Genomic DNA, 22,886 nt, shown 5'->3' on the forward strand with positions numbered 1-22,886 from the left:
CATGTATTTATTTATTTTTTTAGTCCTTGGTTGTGCATTGCCATCCACTACAAAATAAATGGGCTCCCTTAATGCAACACGCGTTAACACAATGCTGAAGAAGACCAGGGCCACATTAATAGTAAATTCCCAACTGGCAGTTTGCAGAGAAATCTGAAGGCATAGCCTGCCCCATTCAACATTCTACAATGCCCAATTGGTAAATTTAATGTTGGGTGGCTCCCACTGACTCAAATTGCTATTGGGAAAAGGGAGGTGGTCATCTTTCAACTTTCTTTGCAAAATGTTAATTTATATCAAACTACCACAGGTTTCGGGGATCCTTGAATGTGCAGTATAGAATAAAAAAGTATGTGGAAGCTTCCAAAGGTGTCTGCATTGCATTCATCCCAACACTCAACATTGTTATTCAATAGAAAAGGTTTATTTTCTTGCCCAGGTTTGTGGATGGAGCAGTCTGCACTTTAGTGTTGATACTGAAGTGTGGTCTTCGGGACACAGCTAAACATCTGCATACAAGAGTCCGGGTGCAATAGAGCATGCAATGATAGCTATCTTTCGTGAAAGGCTTATAGCTATAGCTAATTATTACAGGGTCAAGTTGCTAGCTCTGAGTTAGTTTCCCCTCCTGCTTCTTCAGCATTCATTTTACATGCCCATTGCAGAATAGAATGTTCATTCTAGGACCATTATCTGTTTTTTTTTTTTTTATATATATATAAAAAATTAACACCTCAGGGCATAAATGGAACAGTCAAATTTTTTTGTATAGGATGTAAGGGGGCCCCACTATAAATCTGTGCTTTGCTGCTTATACTTAACTTGCTTTCATTTTCCCTTCACTGCATGCACGAAGGCAACATTAACATAACCAGTACTTCCAGCTTATAGAAATAATTTCTTTCTATGTGACAGCACCGATGTTTAGCAATTGTTTGCTCAGGCACTCAGCACTGTCACATAGCTGTGGGGCAAGAGCTCACCATTTGCAATTTGGAGCTTCTTTCTGCTCCTAAAGGCAAGAAGAGTAAAGCTTGGAGATAATGGAAAGTGAGAAATGTAAGCCACTCTGGGGCTTCAATAACCTCTGTAACTGAAGGCACTGTGAAGTAATGTATCCTCAAAATTTACAGCAGTATAAACATTTACTTTAATGTCAGCAGCTTAGTTTGCCCTGCTCCCAATAGTGATGTGGCAGCCTTCTGGACTTCAAACCTCTAATGTAAACACAAAGCAGAAGTGCAAAATAGGAGGGGGTGGGGGCAGAGTGGTAAAACCAAATTTTAATGACTTTACTACATTTTACTAAATGGAATCACACTATGAGGATGCTTTTATTCCCATACTTCTGTGGCCATTGAGAAATGACTTCCTACTTGTATACATGGTGTATATACAGCTGGGTATACATACAAGAGTCATCTTTACTGCTACTGATGCTCGTTACCCCTGTAGGGGTTTGTTGATCTGGTGAGTGCGGTCCTGGGAAAGAGGGGGAGCATGCATGCTTTCACAATCACAAATCACCATTAAAGATTGAATATAATTTGCGATCTTGACTATCATCATCTATTTTTATATGGCTATATTTTGAGATTTTTAATTTTTGCACATATGTCACTTTTTTGCACCTTGTCACTTGATTGATGTTTTTAATACATTTTTCACATATCCCGTTGTCTCAACACTGCCAGTATTGCTTTATCATTCATTATTACTTATTTTTACACTATTTATTCGTTGCATTTCAGCACTTTACTTCTTCAGTTTTATTGATTGGTGAGATACATTTATTTATCTTCCACTAATCTCCCATTGACTTTCACTATTTCTTGGATCCAGGCAGTGCCATTTACCTCCTTTCTTCTTTAACTATTGTTGCCAACGCTAGCCATTCAATAAATTAATAAGATAAAGCTATCTTTTTTTGAAATTATATAATCAATTATATCAATTCAATTATATAATCAATTTTTTTTCTCCTGCATACTTCAGCTAATACCCTAATATATTCATTTGATTGTAAAAAGTTTGAAGCCATCCTGATCCTTTTAGTGTAAGATGTTGACACATGGTTGTTGAAAAACACTTATAGTGTGCTTCTGCTTCTTACTGTACTTAGATGTAATGGACTGTTAAAATTTGTATGACAATAAAATGACATTAAAAAAAAACACAATACCTAGGGGATGAACAGCATGGTATAAGAAATGCAATTGAAAGTTTTTCTTGAACAGTGTTAACATTTTAAGGATTTTCTGTAAAATGGTTACAAAGCTCCTTTTATGTTTAGAGCTGAGAAAAGTCCGGTGCCAGGAGCAGGTTAGGGCTCCAACAGTCCATAATGTCTGATATAACTGCTGGAACTCACAAGCTTTGCATGTTGGAATGGCCAGCAGCAATAACATAATCTCAGCCAGAATGACAACTGTGGCCAGACCTTGATGTTGAGTATAATTTAAGTGATGTGAAGTTTCCTAGGTTCTATTGAGAACGCATGAACGAGCTGCAGTATTAATGGTTGATGAGTATTTAATTTGCTTAAGGTAAAAATGGAGTACAACTGTACCAATGATATATAAAATAACCTATTCATTTTAGTGTGCATAAATACTTTTTTGAATACTCACAATATACAACAACATTTTTTTTTTTGTTTTATTTGTTCCTTTTTATCAATAATAATCAGTCCTTAAAGCGGAGTTCCACCCTGGGAATACATTTTTTAATAAAAATACCCCCGGGACAGTCAGGGCTAGTACATTCCACAATGGCTAGCCTCTGATCTGTCCCGGGTTGCACTTACCTTTTAGGAGAAATACTTACCTTGAAAAAGTATTGTCCAGCGCTGCCATCTCAGGTGTGGGCAGCTTGAAGCCAGCGCGATCCTCTTCTGCGTCCTCTTCCGTCTTCTTCGGTCCCACGATGCACTGCACCGGCCCCGCCGTCACTTCCGGTGTGCGCGCGTCATCCCTCCACAGCTTCTGGGCATGCCCAGAAGCTGTTTAGAAGGGAATGACGCGCGCGCACCGGAAGTGACGTCGGGGCCGGTGCAGGCGCATTGATTCCTGGGAGCGATGACGTTCAGCTCCCAGGAATCACTGCAAAGCCAGGAAGTGACGAATCGCCGTGGCCGCCGAGGGGAGGAAGAAGGAAGTAAGGTAAGTATATTTTCTTCTATACGAGGTAAGTAAAAAAAAAAAAAAATTGCGAATATCCATTTGTTTTTCAGGTGACCCGGAGCGAGAAGATGGAGGTAAGTATAAATTTAGGGAGGAACTCCACTTTAATTGCCAGTCATTCGACTTTTCAAAGGTGCAATCTGGTAAAATACACAGCTGCGCCACCCCCCTTCCCTAAATGCTTAAATACTTCCTCTATTGACAAGCTCCAGTGTTGTCTGTATCCTGGCCCCTAGAGATCTGATGAGACATACACATACTGTAGGAGCAAAGTCCCTTGAAGGCTAAGGAATATTAGTGTGCAGGCATGGGAAGCTGAGCACTGGGTTTTTTTACCAACCGTCAGTAAGTAGTATGCACTTGGGTAGATAGGTAGGGGTGGTTTGGTTCAGCTTTGTATGTTTAGTGCTTCAAACAGTTGCAATAATTCTTCAGAATTGCAGTCACATAGCTGGAGATCAAGGACTGCTTTTAATGGTAAAAAGGCACAGTAATCCATCATACCAAAAAGGAGAGTAGTACTATATAATAACATGTAAATGGGGTCACTGAAAATAATTGTGGGTTCAGTTAAGCCTCTTTTTTTAAAACCAAAAATACCTTTTCTATCAGATCCTAGACTACAAATTTGGGACTACCTATAGTTCGCCACTACAGGTATTGCAAGAAATAAGAATATTACAGTACAATCAGTTTTAACTGACACACCCTAAAACTTAATTACTGTATATATTACATTTTGGATTGATATAAAGAACATTCAGATACGTACAGTCAGGACTTGTTTCAAACTCAAACTTGCGGCTGTTTGTTCCATATCCAGCTGCTGTTCGAGCTCGAATTTGGAAGATATATGTGGTATCAGGCTTTAGACCAGTGATCGTCACATTGGTGCCTTTTGCTCGCAGGATGGTGTAACTTGTTTCCTGTTCCTGCTTTTGAGGAAAAGGAATATGGCTGTTAAAATCTATACAAACAAATATATTGCTTTCTGAATCAATATTTGTGAAACCAAACAGCATTAAAGTTGAATTCCGGACAAACAACTAAACAGAAGAAATACAAATAGGAAAGTTGTTTTACTAGCCAAAGTACTTGAATTCCTGCCCATCAGTTATGAGATTTACAAAGGTCTCCCACACAACACAGCCACATATGGCATAGCAGGAGACTTGATTTTTCTCTGCTGCATTCAAAGCTAAACTGTATTCAAAACAAAAAATTGCAGCAGTCCTGCATTGTATGTGAGGTTGTCAATGACTTACCCACATAAAGGGAGGAGGAGAGTGCCAGCTGCTAGGGATAAAAAGAATTAGATTCTTTGTCCCTTCCCTTGTCCCTCCCCCAGCCTGTGACTGGACAGTGAAAGAAGAAGCAGCAGACTGATGAGCTCATCTCACCTTCACTCGTCTTTTTCACCCTATCCACTTGAGATAGGCTGTGCTAACCCTGCTTTCATTAAAAAGAAAAAAATAATTTTCAAGGGTAAGTTCGCCTTTCCACATATTTACCCAAAAGGTTCCCATGAACCAGACTGTCTCCAATATATTGAAGTCTGCTCTCTTTTACATGTAAAACTGCTGAGCTGCAAGTGCGAGAGAACTGTGCATGTGCAAGTAGGGAGTGCTTATTCCAGGACCATGAATCTGGAATTGGGTGCCTCCTGCCATCTGCAAGATGGTATAAACGATAAACAAACACAAGGGCGCACCGGCCTAGTGCATTATCCTTTATGCAGGTTTATTAAAATATGAATTAACCACTTAAGCCCCGGAAGATTTTACCCCCTTCCTGACCAGGGGGTTTTTTGCGATTTTTTACTGGGTGACTTTAACGGACAATTGCGCGGTCGTGCGACGCTGTACCTAAACAAATTTCACGTCCTTTTTTTCCCATTAACAGAGCTTTCTTTTGGTGGTATTTGATCACCTATGCGATTTTTTGATCATGCGCTATAAACAAAAAAAGAGCGTAAATTTTGCAAAAATAACAATATTTTCACTTTTTTTTTATATGAAATTCCCCCCCCAAAAAATGTAAAAATCTAAATTTTTTAACATTTTCGGCCAATTTGTTTTATGCTACATATGTTTGGTAAAAAAAATTGCAAAAAGCGTATTTTGATTGGTTTGCGCAAAAGTTATCGCGTTTACTAACAAAGGGAAAGATTTTTGTCATTTTTGGTGTTTTTTTTTTTAACGAGTAATGGCGGCGATCTGCGATTTTTTTTGCGGTACTGTGACATTGCGGCGGACAGATCGGACCCTTGACTGACATTTTTGACACTTTTGGGGGTACCAGTGACATTACTGCAGTAATCAGTGCTATACATATGCACTGTTACTGTAAAAATGACACTGGCAGGGAAGGGGTTAACTGTATTGGACAGGGAGGGGTTAAGTGTGTCCTAGGGGTGTGATTCTAACTGTAGTGGGACATGGCTACTAGTGTAAAAACAGAGATCAACGGTTCTACATAGTAGAACCGTCTGATCTTTATTTTTACACAGGGGAGAATGACAGGCGGCTTGTTTACATAAGCTGCTCCGCCTTTCTCCCACTCTACCGATGATCGTAGTGTGACCGGCGGACATCGGGTCCACCGGTCACACGCCCGCACTCCTCCGTGAACGAGCCTCAGCGCGCGCGCGCTCGCCCACTATTGGCTCAAAACCCGGTGACAGGCGAGCGACGTAGACCTACGTCACTCTGCCTGGCCGGGGCTGACTGCCGCAGTAAATATACTGTGCGCAGTCGGCAACCGGTTAAAAATACTCACAAACGAGTTCTTGATAAAAAAGCACACCAGACAAAGTATAAAATCCTCAGCATCGAGATCGGGATTGGATCATCCCCCAAAGCTGTACAGGCTACAGGCTTACGCATTTCGAGGCAGCGCCTCTTCCTCAGAGCCTCAAGAACTTGTTTGTGAATATTTTTAATTCATATTTTAATAAACCTGCTTAAAGGATAATGCACTAGGCCGGTGCGCCCTTGTGTTTTTGTTTATCGTTTATACTGTTCCCAGACCACCCTGGTCTAGTGAGGGGCTGCAAGGCTGAAGCATTACAAGGTTGCCGTGTCGTTTGTTCTCATCTACAAGTCTATAACCGAGCTGGATAGAAGATTGCACCACTCAGAGCGCAGGAAATAGGTGCTTTGCACTGACAGTCTATCTACTTGCTTGCATCTGCAAGATGGTGTCAGAAGATGAAGAGGTGGACATTTTGTTGGGGAACAGAGCAAAGCATTTAATATATTGGGGACACTGTAATAAGTAGGAACCATTTTGGGAAACATCTGTAAAGGTAATTTTACCCTTTAATGATATACTTATGAGACTACACAGTTGCATTAATTTGTGCCCTTAATATCTACCTGGACTTAAGCTTAAATTCATGAACAATTCTTGTACTCACATTCATCAAATACTACTAAAATAAGTTCAATACACGGTTTAATATTGGATCAACCAGCAAAATTACTCATCCTGGTGCTCTTAGTCAATAGATATAGTTTAATACACTGTCATTAGTTTTCTCTTGCATTCCTGTATGTTCCGATATGGTTTTCATCTGCTTGTTAGAATGCAATATTAACCATCTGAAATCTATTATCATAATTCTAATACTATTGTTTGAAGTTTGAAATATCTGATAATTAGTTTAAGCTATCAGATAATTCACTTTTAAAGCGGGACTTCTAAAAGGAAAAAAGTATAAACTTTTTGATGTTTTTATTTGAAAGTTTGACTGAAATTCTACTGTGAAGTTTGCTCAGTCCATAAATTTTGCACTTTGTGGAAACTCTGGAAATTATAAGATTACATACCTACATTTTATTACCTATAACTTATGTTGATATTGGAATGGGGGTGACCAGAAAAATATTTGAAGAACTTCAAACTGAAACTTGGTCACTAAAAGCAAAACTCCACCTTTCCGTGGACTTTTAAGCTGCAAGGTAAAGTAATACAGTTAATTTTGTTACTCGTTAGTTATTGCTTATCTACAAATGAACAGATAATATGGCCACTCCAGCATTACAAAGTACAACTATAAATATTTGTACACAGCTGAAGTTAACCAAAATTTGAAGATTTCCAATTTAACGCTCAAGATATTTCCAGACAATGTGATTCACAAGCTATTAGTTTGTTTATAAGTTATACTTGCCTCTCCAAATCTTGTAACATATCCTTATTATGTGTCCCTAGCTCTCTTCCTTTTGCTAAAAGGACCTGGCAGTAGCCTGGACTATTCAATGGTCTCTCTCTACATAATCACTATGTAATGTGCAGGTCACTGAACAAACTACAGCTCCCATAATCTAAGCCCTATGCACAGTATGGGGCATGTTACCAGAGGCTTGAGAAACCGCAAGCACCAGGTGACATAGCTGCCCTGATTTCAGAAGAGGTGGCCTAGTGTTGTCACCCCACCAAAGTAAGTATGAGGAGTTAGCAAAGAAAGAAATAGAACCCTTAGGAACACTTTTATGGCTGCACAACATATGTCTGTTAATATTTGTCTATATCAAAATCCCCCTACAAGCAAATCAGAACAACTGTTAAATATAATAATTAAGACTTTATATGAAGGTGATCATCCCTTCGCCTACAGGTACCCTGTACAGGTATTTCTGAGATGAGGACTATCAATTATCAGCTCAGAAATGAAGGAAATAAAGAAATAAAATGCAATACCCTTCATTTATACAGACAACCTACCATATATGCACCATACAGCAAAAAAAAATAAAAATAAAATTCAACTTTTTAGGCAATTAAAACCACCACTATCTGATATAGAATAGATGAGATATTTTAGTTACCTACAAAGTATATGAAAAACAGGGGACATTAAATTGTCATCCTATTTTTTACATTAGTATACTATATTTTCCACATTTTATAAAGGTTTTTTATTTAAATTTTAAATAAAAACAGACATACCATAGACAATGAATGATACACCATTGTCTGCATCATTAGGTTCATGCAATGACAAACTATACAATAGATAGTTATCTATGCAACAAGATAAGCAGTAAAGCGTAATCTGACATTAAAGATTTGTGTGATGAAGGAAGGAAGGAAGGAAGGAAAGAAAGAAAGAAAGAAAGAAAGACAGAAAGAAAGAAAGAAAGAAAGAAAGAAAGAAAGAAAGAAAGAAAGAAAGAAAGAAAGAAAGAAAGAAAGAAAGAAAGAAAGATGGAGAAGCAGGACAAGGGGATAAAAAGAGTGAGGGTCACACTTAAGCCACATGTACAGTGCCTTGCGAAAGTATTCGGCCCCCTTGAACTTTGCAACCTTTTGCCACATTTCAGGCTTCAAACATAAAGATATAAAACTGTAATTTTTTGTGAAGAATCAACAACAAGTGGGACACAATCATGAAGTGGAATGAAATTTATTGGATATTTCAAACTTTGTTAACAAATAAAAAACTGAAAAATTGGGCGTGCAAAATTATTCAGCCCCTTTACTTTCAGTGCAGCAAACTCTCCCCATGTAACGCTCCTGCGTTTTTATATGGTGTGGATTTTCAGCTGCAGAAATAGTTCCACGTCAGCAGTCATGTAAGAGATATGCTGAGATACCATTCCCAACCTCAATGACTCATCATGTGTGGAAGGTCTTATTTCAGCCAGTAAATACACACAATTAGCAAGCTGGTTCTTAGAGTGACTTTATGCATGTGGTAACACAATGATGAAGGTTGAGGGATAGGTTGAGTGGAGGTGGTAGGTGATAGACACTTGAAGGTGAGACAGTAGCAGATGGATGCAGGAAGGTTTAGCAATGTTGTATGATAGCAGATGATAGAATAGCAGGTGGACATACAAAAGAGATCAACCCAGTGCAGAAAAGTAGCAGTAGTCTCAAGAGCTAGCAATCTAGTTTATGCAGATGTGATAAACAGTCTCTACTATGCAGAGCTAGATAGTGTAAGCTTAGTATAAGTTTATAGAGAATTCCCCTGCGGGGTACTTAGCACTATTAGCGATACAGCCGAAGGGTGGTTCAGGAGAGGCGGATGATCCAGTAGCGGGATACAGGGATCAGCGCAGCGAGGTTCCGTCAGCGAAGTAAGCTTGCAAGCATGGAAGCTTCAAGCAAGGTTAGCATCCAGATAAGGGTGTTTGAACGAACACATGTGAGTGAGAACCGACGCCTTAAATAGCCATCTAGTCTGGCGCTGAGTGATGACAGCTCCAGTCTTAAAGGTGTATGCGCACCTTTCCAAAAGTAAATGGTAGGGCGCATACACTTGTGGAAAGTGTAATTTAGGGTACCAAAGGTACCGGAACATTACAATACCCCCCCCCCCTTAAGGCCTGCTCCTGAAGGCCTCTGGAGCTGGTTTGTCTGGGTATCTCGCATGAAAATTGCGGATTAATCTAGGGGCATGTATGTCAGAGGTGTTTAGCCAGGTGTCGTCTTGGGGCCCATAGTTCTTCCATCTAACCAAGTACTGAAGTCTTCTTCTGTAGATACGAGAATCCAGAATCTCTTTTATCTCGTATTCTTCTCCACCTTCAACTTGTACAGGAGGGGGAGGTGGAATATTAGGCCTTATTCCTTGGTCCGGAACATGGGGTTTTAGTAGCGACACATGGAAAATGGGATGGATTTTTAGGTCCATTGGCAATGTAAGCTGCACTGCAGCTTTTCCAATAAGTTTCTTGATTGGGAAAGGTCCCAAGAACAGAGGTCCAAGCTTTTTGCTAGGGATCTTCAGTCTCAAGTTTTTTGTTGAGAGCCAAACGAGGTCCCCGATAGTATACTGTGGAGAAGGTCTTCTACGAAGATCATAGTACTTCTTTTGTTGACTGTGAGCGTGTGCAATGGTATTTAGTAAACCCAGAGAATCCTTTATTTGGGAAAGATAGTCTGAGGCTACTGGGTTATTTGAAGGAAGGATGCGTGGAGGGAGAATAGAGGGATGGAACCCATAGTTCAAGTAGAACGGACTCTGCTTGGTTGTACTGTGAGTTGCGTTGTTGTAGGCAAATTCTGCCAGGGGGAGAAGATCCAACCAATCATCCTGTTGGTAAGAAGTGTAACAACGTAAATACTGCTCGATGCATTGGTTGACTCTTTCAGTCTGTCCGTTGGTCTGCGGATGGTAAGGAGAAGTGAGCTTCCGCTCAATCCGTAGTATGTGACATAGTTCTTGCCAGAATTTAGAAATAAATTGGGATCCACGGTCAGACAAAAGAGTTTTTGGGATACCATGTAATCTGAAGACATGTTTCATCAGGAGTTCTGCCGTTTGTTTGGACGAAGGTAGTCTGCAAATAGCAATGAAATGTGCCATCTTTGTCAGATGGTCCACTGACACCAAGATGGTATTAAATCCTTTGGAAGGAGGCAATTCTACGATGAAGTCCAATGACAGAACCTCCCATGGAGTTTGGGGTATTGGTAGACTGCATAGTAGACCGGATGGTCTCGTAGTGTCAATTTTGGACCTGGCACAGACATTGCATGAAGAGACTAATTTTTGTATAGATGTTTTCATGTCAGGCCACCAGAATTGCCGAGAAATCAAATTGAAAGTCTTTGTCATACCCATATGTCCTGCCATAGGCACATCATGCGATAATTCCAAGATCTTGGTGCGTAGGGTAGGTGGTATGTAAAGTTTGTCGTTGTAGTAGAGGAAGCCTTCTGCATCGGTAGTTAGTTGTGGTGGGGGTGAATCCAACCTTATACCATGCAGAACCTCTTCCTTCAAGGAACGGACAACTCCAATAATGCGTTTGTGAGGTATTATAGGAACGGAAGGAATTTCAAAGTAGTTTTCTTCAGTTAGTCGTGATAGTGCATCCGCCTTTTTGTTCTTATCTGCAGGTGTGTAGGTCACTAGGAAGTTAAACCTTAGAAAGAATAGTGACCATCGTACCTGTGAATGCGAGAGAGTTTTGCTAGTCTGAAGATATTGGAGGTTTTTATGGTCCGTGTATATAATTATTGGTAATTGGGTGCCTTCGAGTAAATGTCGCCAATTCTCCAGAGCCAATTTTATAGCAAGCAGTTCCTTCTCACCCACGGGGTAATTTATCTCGGGACTGCTCAGGGATTTAGAAAAAAAGGCGACTGGATGAAGTGGTGAAGTGGGGGTAGGTCGTTGGGAGAGTATTGCTCCTACTGCCAGGTTTGACGCATCTACCTCCAGAATGTATTGGAGGGATGGGTCTGGATGGCGTAATATGGGAGCGGAAGTAAACCTTGTTTTTAACAAGTGGAAAGCCTTATTTGCTTCTTCTGACCATTTAAATGGTATTTTTATGCTAGTGAGCTGTGTGAGGGGTCTCACAATAGCAGAAAAGTTTTTTATGAACTTCCTGTAGAAATTTGAAAATCCCAGGAATCGCTGCAGCGCCTTGCGTGTAGTTGGTGTAGGCCAATCCTGAATGCAGGATATTTTACTCATGTCCATCTCGATTCCTGTTTTGGATATGATGTAGCCTAGAAAGAGTACCTCATCTTTATGGAACAAGCATTTCTTCAGCTTCACATAAAGATTATGTGCAAGCAATCTCGATAATACAAGTCTTACATGTCTTATGTGTTCAGACAGGGTCCGTGAATATATAAGTATATCGTCCAGATATACCACAACACAGACATCTAGTAAGTCTTTAAAAATATAGTTTATAAATCGTTGGAAAACTGCAGGGGCATTGCATAGGCCGAATGGCATCACAAGATATTCGAACAATCCGTATCTAGTTCTGAACGCAGTCTTCCACTCGTGTCCATCACGGATTCGAATGAGATTGTATGCTCCTTTCAGGTCTAATTTTGAAAAATAGGTAGCTCCACGCACCTGCTCAATGAGCTCAGGGATAAGCGGTAGAGGATAGCGATCTTTTATTGTGATAGCATTCAATTTCCTGTAGTCGATGATAGGTCTGAGACTTGAATCTTTATTGCAAACAAAAAAGAGTCCTGCTGCTGTGGAAGAAGTGGAAGGTCTAATAAAACCTTTTTCCAAGTTCTCATCCAAATAGGTTTTGAGATGGGCAAGTTCATCCTGTGAAAGAGGATAAACATGACCGAACGGCAATTTGCTATTTGGGAGTAGATCAATGCTACAATCATAGTCTCGATGAGGAGGTAATGCTTGAGCATTTTTCTCAAGAAAAACCTCAGAAAGATCCTGATAACATAGTGGTGCAATCTCATCTGTCACCACAGACAGAATCTTCCCGGAAAACGGGAGGTTACACGTTTCCTCGCAATAACAAGAAGGGAAGGTCAAGGACCGTTTCTTCCAATCCATGGTTGGTTGGTGTGTTCAACCAGGGAAGTCCCAACACAATGGGAAAGTGGGGTGATGGTATTAAATCGAAGGTAGAAGTCTCCCTATGAGACTCGTTAATAGTGACTAGAAGTGCTTGTGTCTGATCGGTGATCGGACCAGAGGATAACGGAACACCGGTAATAAGACTTACTGAGACAGGTTTGAGTTTAGAAATAATAGGAATTTTATTTAAAGCAGCAAAACATATATCCATATAATTTCCACAAGATCCTGTGTCAATCATGGCCTTAGTAGTAATCCTGTTCTGGTCCCACTGTAATGTCAAAAAAACAGAAATGTAGGGGTTAGTGAATGAAGTTGTCAATCCTCCTAGAGAGACATGTGAACACTCACCCTTCTTTTTGTTGACTAGGGGACAGACGTTTATCTTGTGATCCGGGGATGCACAGTACAAGCAGAGATTTTCATTTCGTCTTTTGGCTTTTTCCATAGTTGATAGCGGTGGGCGTATGGTTCCTACCTCCATAGGAACGGCCAGACTCCGAGAGGAAACGGATAATGGCATTCCCATCTTTTCAGCCTTTCTTTCTCGTAGTCTTCTATCTATGGTAATACTGAGTTGTATTAATGCATCCAGGGTTTTTGGCAGATCCGCTCGGGCGAGCTCGTCCTTAACGGCTTCTGATAGGCCAAGCCTAAATTCGGTTTTCAGAGATGCATCATTCCATTCTGAATCAAGGGTCCATCTCTTGAACTCTGTGACAAAGTCTTCCACAGGCCTCCTTCCTTGTTTCAAGGATCTTAACTGAAGATCAGCAGTACTCTGCCTATTGGGGTCATCATATAGGCTAGTGAGCTCTGCCAGGAACAAGGCATAGGAGTTGAGAAGCTGGTCGTTTTTCTCAAAAAGAGAATCTGCCCAGGCTCGAGGATCGCTTGATAGGTAAGAAATAATAGTATAAACCTTAATGTGATCAGTAAGGTAGGTACGAGGTTTTAGCAAAAAAAGTAACTCACATGCGTTTTTAAATTCGCGAAATTTTTTGCGATCGCCTGTAAATACCAAAGGGGGATTTATCTTGGGTTCAGGGGACTGAGCAGAGGTAAGTTGTGTCAGTCTAATTACCTGCTGCGACAGAGCCTGATTGTCTTCTTTTAATTCAGCAAGTGCGTGTATTAACGCAGATACTTGCTGTTTTAATTGTGTCACCTGAGTGGTTATTTCTGGAACTATTTCTGCTGAATCCATTTTTGGGTTCGTTCAATCTGTAACGCTCCTGCGTTTTTATATGGTGTGGATTTTCAGCTGCAGAAATAGTTCCACGTCAGCAGTCATGTAAGAGATATGCTGAGATACCATTCCCAACCTCAATGACTCATCATGTGTGGAAGGTCTTATTTCAGCCAGTAAATACACACAATTAGCAAGCTGGTTCTTAGAGTGACTTTATGCATGTGGTAACACAATGATGAAGGTTGAGGGATAGGTTGAGTGGAGGTGGTAGGTGATAGACACTTGAAGGTGAGACAGTAGCAGATGGATGCAGGAAGGTTTAGCAATGTTGTATGATAGCAGATGATAGAATAGCAGGTGGACATACAAAAGAGATCAACCCAGTGCAGAAAAGTAGCAGTAGTCTCAAGAGCTAGCAATCTAGTTTATGCAGATGTGATAAACAGTCTCTACTATGCAGAGCTAGATAGTGTAAGCTTAGTATAAGTTTATAGAGAATTCCCCTGCGGGGTACTTGGCACTATTAGCGATACAGCCGAAGGGTGGTTCAGGAGAGGCGGATGATCCAGTAGCGGGATACAGGGATCAGCGCAGCGAGGTTCCGTAAGCGAAGTAAGCTTGCAAGCATGGAAGCTTCAAGCAAGGTTAGCATCCAGATAAGGGTGTTTGAACGAACACATGTGAGTGAGAACCGACGCCTTAAATAGCCATCTAGTCCGGCGCTGAGTGATGACAGCTCCAGTCTTAAAGATGTATGCGCACATTTCCAAAAGTAAATGGTAGGGCACATACACTTGTGGAAAGTGTAATTTAGGGTACCAAAGGTACCGGAACATTACTCCCCAGAAGTTCAGTGAGGATCTCTGAATGATCCAATGTTGACCTAAATGACTAATGATGATAAATAGAATCCACCTGTGTGTAATCAAGTCTCCGTATAAATGCACCTGCACTGTGATAGTCTCAGAGGTCCGTTTAAAGCGCAGAGAGCATAATGAAGAACAAGGAACACACCAGGCAGGTCCGAGATACTGTTGTGGAGAAGTTTAAAGCCGGATGTGGATACAAAAAGATTTCCCAAGCTTTAAACATCCCAAGGAGCACTTTGCAAGCGATAATATTGAAATGGAAGGAGTATCAGACCACTGCAAATCTATGAAGACCTGGCCATCCCTCTAAACTTTAAGCTCATACAAGGAGAAGACTGATCAGAGATGCAGCCAAGAGGCCCATGATCACTCTGGATGAACTGCAGAGATCTACAGCTGAGGTGGGAGACTCTGTCCGTAGGACAACAATCAGTCGTATACTGCACAAATCTGGCCTTTATGGAAGTTTGGCAAGAAGAAAGCCATTTCTTAAAGATATCCATAAAAAGTGTAATTTAAAGTTTGCCACAAGCCACCTGGGAGACACACCAATCATGTGGAAGAAGGTGCTCTGGTCAGATGAAACCAAAATCAAACCTTTTGGCAACAATGCAAAACGTTTTGTTTGGCGTAAAAGCAACACAGCTCATCACCCTAAACACACCATCCCCACTGTCAAACATGGTGGTGGCAACATCATGGTTTGGGCCTGCTTTTCTTCAGCAGGGACAGGGAAGATGGTTAAAATTGATGGGAAGATGGATGGAGCCAAATACAGGACCATTCTGGAAGAAAACCTGATGGAGTCTGCAAAAGACCTGAGACTGGGACGGAGATTTGTCTTCCAACAAGACAATGATCCAAAACATAAAGCAAAATCTACAATGGAATGGTTCACAAATAAACATATCCAGGTGTTTGAATGGCCAAGTCAAAGTCCAGACCTGAATCCAATTGAGAATCTGTGGAAAGAACTGAAAACTGCTGTTCACAAATGCTCTCCATCCAACCTCGCTGAGCTTGAGCTGTTTTGCAAGGAGGAATGGGCAAACATTTCAGTCTCTCGATGTGCAAAACTTATAGAGACATACCCCAAGCGACTTACAGCTGTAATCGCAGCAAAAGGTGGCACTACAAAGTATTAACTTAAGGGGGCTGAATAATTTTGCACGCCCAATTTTTCAGTTTTTTATTTGTTAAAAAAGTTTGAAATATCCAATAATTTTCCACTTCATGATTGTGTCCCATGTGTTGTTGATTCTTCACAAAAAATTACAGTTTTATATCTTTATGTTTGAAGCCTGAAATGTGGCAAAAGGTCGAAAAGTTCAAGGGGGCCGAATACTTTCGCAAAGCACTGTAGTTGTATACCTAAGATTTAAAGCTGAAATTCACCCAAAAGGGAAGTTCAACTTGTTTGCATCCTCCCCCCCTCCACTGCTACATTTGGCACTTTGTGGGGGGAGTGGGTACCTGGTTTTGACAGGTACCCGCTCCCACTTCCAGTCAGATGTGCCACTGTGACCTGAGTCGGAAGTTCCACTCCCCCCCCCCCCCTTTATCCTACAGCCTTCTAGGATACATCTCAGATTCCAGAAGACCGCGGGACCATTCACAAAGTGCAGCATGACTTGTGCATTCGCAGTAGGAAACCAGTTGTGAAGCTGCACCCAAAGCTGACTGAAGAATCGGCTCAGGTGAGGACATTGCTGGATCCCTGGACAAGTAAGTGTCCTTATATTAAAAGTCAGCAGCTACAGTATTTTTTTGAGGGGGAGCCTGGAGCTCCTCTTTAAGTACACTTTTTGTAACCCAAACCTTAAGTAGACCTGTGATGATGAGAACACTTGTGACCTTCTAACAGAGGGTTTGCCTTCTTTTGTTCAACTTCTTGTTGTGTATCAAGACAGGAAGTGGAGGAAACAGTCCCCTGGTACACAGCAAAAAAACAGACAGAGATTTTAACCATTTTCAATTTTAGGTTATTGTGAGGCTACTAAAAGCCCTCCACTAAACCAGTGAATAGCAGTGTACACTGGATAACACCCCGAGCCTGTAAAGATTGAGAATTGTTGCTTTTAAAATAACTTTCTGTAATTTAACTCAAGTACAGACACTGAGCTCTACTGCATGTGTGCATATATATATCTGTTTTCCCAATTAAAAGAAAACCTTCACCTTTAGAAACTGTATCTCATGGATCATTATTTGCTAATTATGAACACATGAAATGTGAGGACTCAACCGGAATTCAAAAGTTATACAATGAAGCTGGAATGTTACTTGTTAATTTTACCTAATATGCTCTGTCTGCAAAAATGTTTTATCTAGTAACAATAGGCATTCATTCAGGCTATGAGTTTGATATTTAATAGAACCATTTTAAATCTAAAATGCTTAAAATGATAGTATGAGTGCACAAAAAATTGCCAAGGTTCTTCTATAGCCCAGAAAACAATAATCTATCCCTCTTTGAGATAAAATAACAAGACTGGAAAATGTAAAAAAAGCCATGGAGTTTGTTTCAGTCCCGGCTCACACTTGTGCGATGCGGGAAGGCTGCGAACTCGCAGCCTGTTCCCGCATCGCAAACGCACATCTTGCAGTTCACACTGCCATGTGCGATACGCAGGGGGTGTCAATTAAATGTTAACCACACCCCCAGTTTGATCGCATATCGCAGTGCGATCTGACAGTTCGCACAGGATCGGATCGCACAAATGTGAACCACTGTGCGATCCGATCCTGATGCGGCTGAAAAAAGGGTCATGTGAGTGTTTGGTGCGGATACAGTGCAAATTCAGCCATATAAAGTGTATGGCTGAATTCGCATCCCCACATCCGATTGCATGTAATGAAGGAGCAGTGCGCTCCGAATTACATGCCATCGCTGCACTCGCAGTAATGTGAACCGGCCCTAAAAGAAGGAAATTCAGTCAGAAAAATATTATTTGTTTTATTGTTTCAACTTTGTAGCTGCTACTAACATAATTTTTGTGCCTGTGTGATTTTACTTATAATGTCTACAATTTTATGTAAAATATATAAATCCAGGATAACTGTCATGTACTAGACACATACTAGACATACATTCAACAGGCAACCTATCATGAATGAGGATGAAACTTTTAGCTATATGTATAGCCCACATTTTTTATACAGTGGGAAAGGGTTGTAACCATTGACAACGTTTAATTGTTGTATGTGTCCCTGCAAGGTGTATGTGTACCCCTATATTTCACCATGTGACCATTGTCACTAAGACAGAAAGTGATGGAAAATCATACAGTGATCACCAAAACAAAATTTGAGGATAATTCTTCCAGTGGGTAAAATTATTCTGGTGGCAACTGTCTTAGAGCATCATTTATCTAACTTTTTAAAGATTTTTTTTTTTTCTTACTTCCTGGACAGAAATTAAAATCTTCTGGCATTTAGACAGAAAAAAAAAAAAAACCTGACAGGGATGTAACAATTTGGCATAGTAAAGATATGGCAAAAGGAGCACAAGGTCAACAGGGCAGAAAAGGGCAGCAGAAGGGGAAGGTAAGTGAAGATGATAGAAAAATGGACAGAGTAATAGACAGAGTAATAGTGAAAGACTGAGAATAAATGTGGGAAGGGAAGAAGAAAAAGTTGGTTAATGAGAAAGGAAAGAAGAAGGGAAAGAGAACAAAAGAGAAAAAATCTGAATAAAAAAGGAACATAAGCACAAGATGTATCCTGACCAAGGCCACAAACACTGTTCCACATATTATGCAAAGGATCCTAAAGAATGTTGCAATAATTACATAACTAAAGACTGAATATAAGCAATTACATCACCTATCACTATATTAATGATACAATTGGAAGGAGTCACTCATATAAATGTCACTTTTGAGAAATACACATACCTACTGTAAACATTTTAACATATGACAAATGACATTACTTTATTATCAACTCTAAAGACTTGCTTAAGCCCACCACACCTCTCATAACACAACCCAGAGTGAAACCATATACCTATATTAGATCTGTGAATGATATTTTCTGTCTAGTATTCTGTGCCTCACACAAATACATATCAGTAACACCTTGCAAGTTTAGCAGACTTATTCTTGGACAGAACAATAGAATTCATTAACGTCTTGCCGTTGTTGCCATTCTTCCCACCTTTTCATAGTACTTGACCTCATAGTCCAAGATGATCCCATTTGGGTGTTCTGGCTCTTGCCAAGACAGGGCAATGCTGTTTCTTGAGGTTCGGTCCTTTCTAATTATGGTGACAGGAGATGGAGCTGTACAGGAAAGAAGAAAGAGAGAGAGAAAAAAAGAACGAAATTGATATTTATCGTTGGCAAGAAAAAGGTTTGCATATAAATGATTGTTGAGTGCATCTGGACTCGTATCAAGAAATAGCAGCTGGGTTATAGCCTTGGTACACTTATCGCGAAGCATGTTGGGCCTTGAGACAAATGAACTGACATTTTCTATTAACAGTGAACTGGTGGCAAGCTAGCAGATGTTTCTAATATGCTACTAGAACGTAACTTAAGAAAACACTTGTGCTATTAAAAATGGGTTGGAAATTAATAGAGTTCTGTATTTGTGGATTCTGAAGGTACATTTAGAATACTGTCAGTGGGCTTTGTTTTTTTTTTTTTAAGTGAATGACAATTTATTTTATATTTTTAACATTAGCCGTTAACTTCTTCAAATGGATGTTAATAACTATGAAGTTATTTTAAAATGACTAGTGTCCTTAAATGCATGCACTGTGCACTTTCAAAAGCATTTTTATAAACAATTTTGCTAATGTGTTCCTAAGTAACTTTCATTACTCTTCTGCTGAAAAGTTAACTTTCTTTGCTGAATATGTCTGTGTTTTCTCAATTTCTTTCTATCTTTCTAATAATTTCCATGTATTTTTTTTATTTCAGCTTGCTTGGACTTACTACCCTAATACTTTTTCTTTGTGCTGTGGAAATGCATAGAAGTAAAATAGTTCAATGGATCTAGATAGCTACATCTAAACCAATAGGAAGAGACCACATCATTGGACTTGGATATGAGCTTCAAAAGAGAAGATTTATAAAAATAAAAAAATATATACTCACCAAGGTGAGTGCAGCATCAATTTTTCCCCCACCAGGCCCTGCTGATTGCTCACTTTTCGGTCTTCAGGCTGCAGAAAGCTGGTGACTGTCAGGCAGCGGCTCTCTTCTCTACCCTCCAGTGCTCACTGGAGCACTGGGCTGTCAAGGGGATGATAGAGGCTGGTTCAGGCTCTCAGAGGCTGAACCAGCTGCTGGTCCAGGCACCTGGGTGGATCCCAGCCATATGGTTTGGATCTTTTAAGAGCCTGGACAGGCACTGTGATGTTAGCCCAATGTCTGTCTGCTGAAAACGGGTCACAGGAGTGCAATACAAAATGCAGTCCTGTGATCCATAGAAGAAGTGAAGCCAAAAAAGCTTTGGCCATGCTTCTACTTTAATTTAGATATTTAGGATTTCATAATACACATGACCATCAATGACACTTAAACTGATTTCCTATGCAAAACCTGTAAAGCAACCCTAACACATTAATACAAATGTAAATAAAAGATGTTCCTGTAAAGAAAATTATATGCAGCAAACCGTTGAGCGTTACTATAATGAAAAAAATCAAAGTCCCCTCTGAAACTGACACTTCCAGGGGTGTTCATGGTTCCATGCTAAGCTCAATGATTCCTCTATTGACTCCTATAGTGGTATTGTATCCAGTATTATTTTGGGGGTCGTCGAGAGCGATCAAAAAGTAAGTATGGGAACAAGAGAGGGACACTCCTGCATGTGTCTGTTTCTCAGGAGACTTTGAATGGTGATTTCTCTTCATCAGGGTAGCATTTGACAGTGTGGCCATTGGGGGAGGTGAGCATATATAATCTTTCTTGTATGTACATTTTCTTTTGTCAGTTTCATGTAAGCAACAGAGTCACTTTAAGTGTCAACTCAACCTTTAACCCTGCATGTAATCCTTCATTTCAAGCATAATATTCACAATTTCCTAATCTAAAGCTTTCATTAAATTCATAACTGGTGATCCTGGAATTAAGGTACTTATTCAGGCACTTATTGTGATACGGTGACAACTCTCTGCGTCTATCTACCAATTCTTGTCACGCATCATCACCCTTTAACATGCTGGAGACTCTAAGTAGTTGTGCCAATGCACATGCTTGTTCCACCATTTTTGCACCCTAAGGTAACCCACCCAATGCAGCCATCTTTGGGGTGCATGCATATAGATGGGAAATGGCTCCAAGGAGGCTGCAGGAGATCAACAATGCTGATGTGCAACAAAAGAGGAAAAAAGGTTAAAAACTGTATTTTATTTTAAAATGGTGATTGTTTATGATATACAGTGCTTTAGCAAACTAAATGCCATTCAGATAGGAATCACAATTACTTTAACTTGCACCTTAACCCTCAACACCAAAACTGTGGACAATTACATCCAGCTACGTCCAGCTGCGATTTCCAGACAGTTTGTGGACATTGCGCTGCCAGCTGGAGAGCTGTCATTTGTGATGTAAATCTTGCAGGAGAGAATCATCAAAGCAGGTCAGGTTGTTGTGTTTATGTTGGCAAGTATATTTTATCATGATTATTGATGAATCTACATTTCTGTACAATGTGATTGATAATACATTTACCACAGACTATTTTCTTTCTATAAAATAAAATCATTTTTCAATAGTGTAAAATTGTTATTGCACTATATATATTTATTTTGTAAAAGTGTAACAAGGGGTACTATGTACCTTGTACTCATTCGTGTGGGGGGCAGACATCTGTGGGCCCTTTTTTTTTATGGTAACCTCCAAATTCCAATAAATCCCACCTGCAGACCCTCCTCATCCACTGGACCAGGGTTATGAGAAAGGGGCCCTGTCCTTATTACCATAGGAACAAAGTGTTTTGCTAGAGGAGTCCCCTGGAAAGGAGCCCTGCCTATGTTGAAGGCTTGTGACCTGATATGGTTCAGGAGGGGTGAAAACTCTTTGATGTTTCCTTTCCTGGCCAGCCTTGCTGAATGACTCTACAAACTTGGTACAGATAGCTATGCTTCTTGTGGTACCAAGACTGCTGTGGTAATTTTGTGGGTATTTTGTAAATTCTGCAACAAGATATTGCAGCTACTTCATGTATTAAAGCTGTAAATCTGTGACAAACCTGGGAAATCTAAACTCAACATATTATTAAAAAAGCATAAGCCAATGGTATGCTTAGTAAAAATGATTACAGGCATACACCACTTTTAAGTACACAATGGGACCAGAGCATGTATGTAAAACGAAAATGTACTTAAAGTGAAGCAATACCTTTTTTTATTTCTCAATGCATATAAATACACTAGCTCCATAGAAAATCTTGGTCAGCTTGACATGGCTCTGCTCCCAAACCATGTGACAAGGACACCAAGCTTGGGGAGCATGTTAAGGGGATCCAGGACTATGACATGGAAGATTACCTAGGCAAGCTGGCCAGCCACAAATAGGATATGTTGTAGTCCTGCGTCCCCTCTTGGTGCTCCCTAAGTTTGGTATCCCTGTCACTTATGGTTTGGGAGCAGGGCCATGTCAAGCTGACCAAGATTTCTCATAGACGCCAATGTTAAAAACTGGGAGTAGTGCCATGCCAAGCTGACCAGGCTGTGTCCATACTCGCGAGTGTACGTAAAGTGAGTGTACTTAAAACGGGGTATGCCTGTACTATATACATAGATAAAGACTGCTGAAGTTGAACATTTTTGTTTATGAAAAAGTAATAAAAAAGTAACCTCAATGATCAGTGAAAAGTCTTGGATGTGGAAAGGGAAGGTACCTAACTTGAATTTGACAAGAAAAGTCATCACCTACAAAAATAGCTTTAGCTGTCTCTGAATTCACAGATTGTTTTGATATTTTGGCATTTTCCAGGTAACCCCTACCTGCATTTTTTCCACCATAAGTTCAGTTTTATTCACCATAGCTTGAAATAGGTTTACTTTAATTTTGTAAAGGTGAAGCCTCAGCACTTCTTTTGGAAACCAGGTGAAGCTTTAGCTTAAAATGAACGATAACTACAATGAAAAAGTACCACCAGCTTTTATTCAGTAAGTGTATTTTACCTGTTATACCTGTGAAGGTTCTCCTTTATCTACATCAAGTTATATCAAGTAGTGGCTGGTCACATTCAAGTGGGCCTGTTCTGTAATCTTGTAGACATTAAACAAATCCTTCTACTCATCAGGACAGTTTCAAATCCAATCATCAACAAAACAATATCAATATCCGGTTTCATGACTTTCACACTCC

At 40.1% G+C, this 22,886-nt stretch overlaps 1 protein-coding gene across 2 annotated transcripts in view; it reads right to left on the reverse strand.

Moving 5' to 3' along the window:
• The window catches only part of EPHA3 (EPH receptor A3), a 499,175-nt gene that overhangs the window by 111,479 nt on the left and 364,810 nt on the right, over window positions 1-22,886 (reverse strand). The window contains exons 6-7 of one of the 2 annotated variants that reach the window (XM_082244783.1): window positions 18,718-18,842; window positions 3,955-4,114 (exon numbers count right to left, since the gene is read on the reverse strand). In XM_082244783.1, the coding sequence (XP_082100909.1) occupies window positions 3,955-4,114; window positions 18,718-18,842 (285 nt within the window). Of the gene's footprint in view, window positions 1-3,954; window positions 4,118-18,717; window positions 18,843-22,886 lie in introns of both variants that reach the window. The other variant, XM_082244782.1, reaches the window with a different exon arrangement.

The sequence above is a fragment of the Pelophylax lessonae genome, assembly GCF_965119305.1.
Source record: "Pelophylax lessonae genome assembly, chromosome: 2".
NCBI lineage: Eukaryota > Metazoa > Chordata > Amphibia > Anura > Ranidae > Pelophylax > Pelophylax lessonae.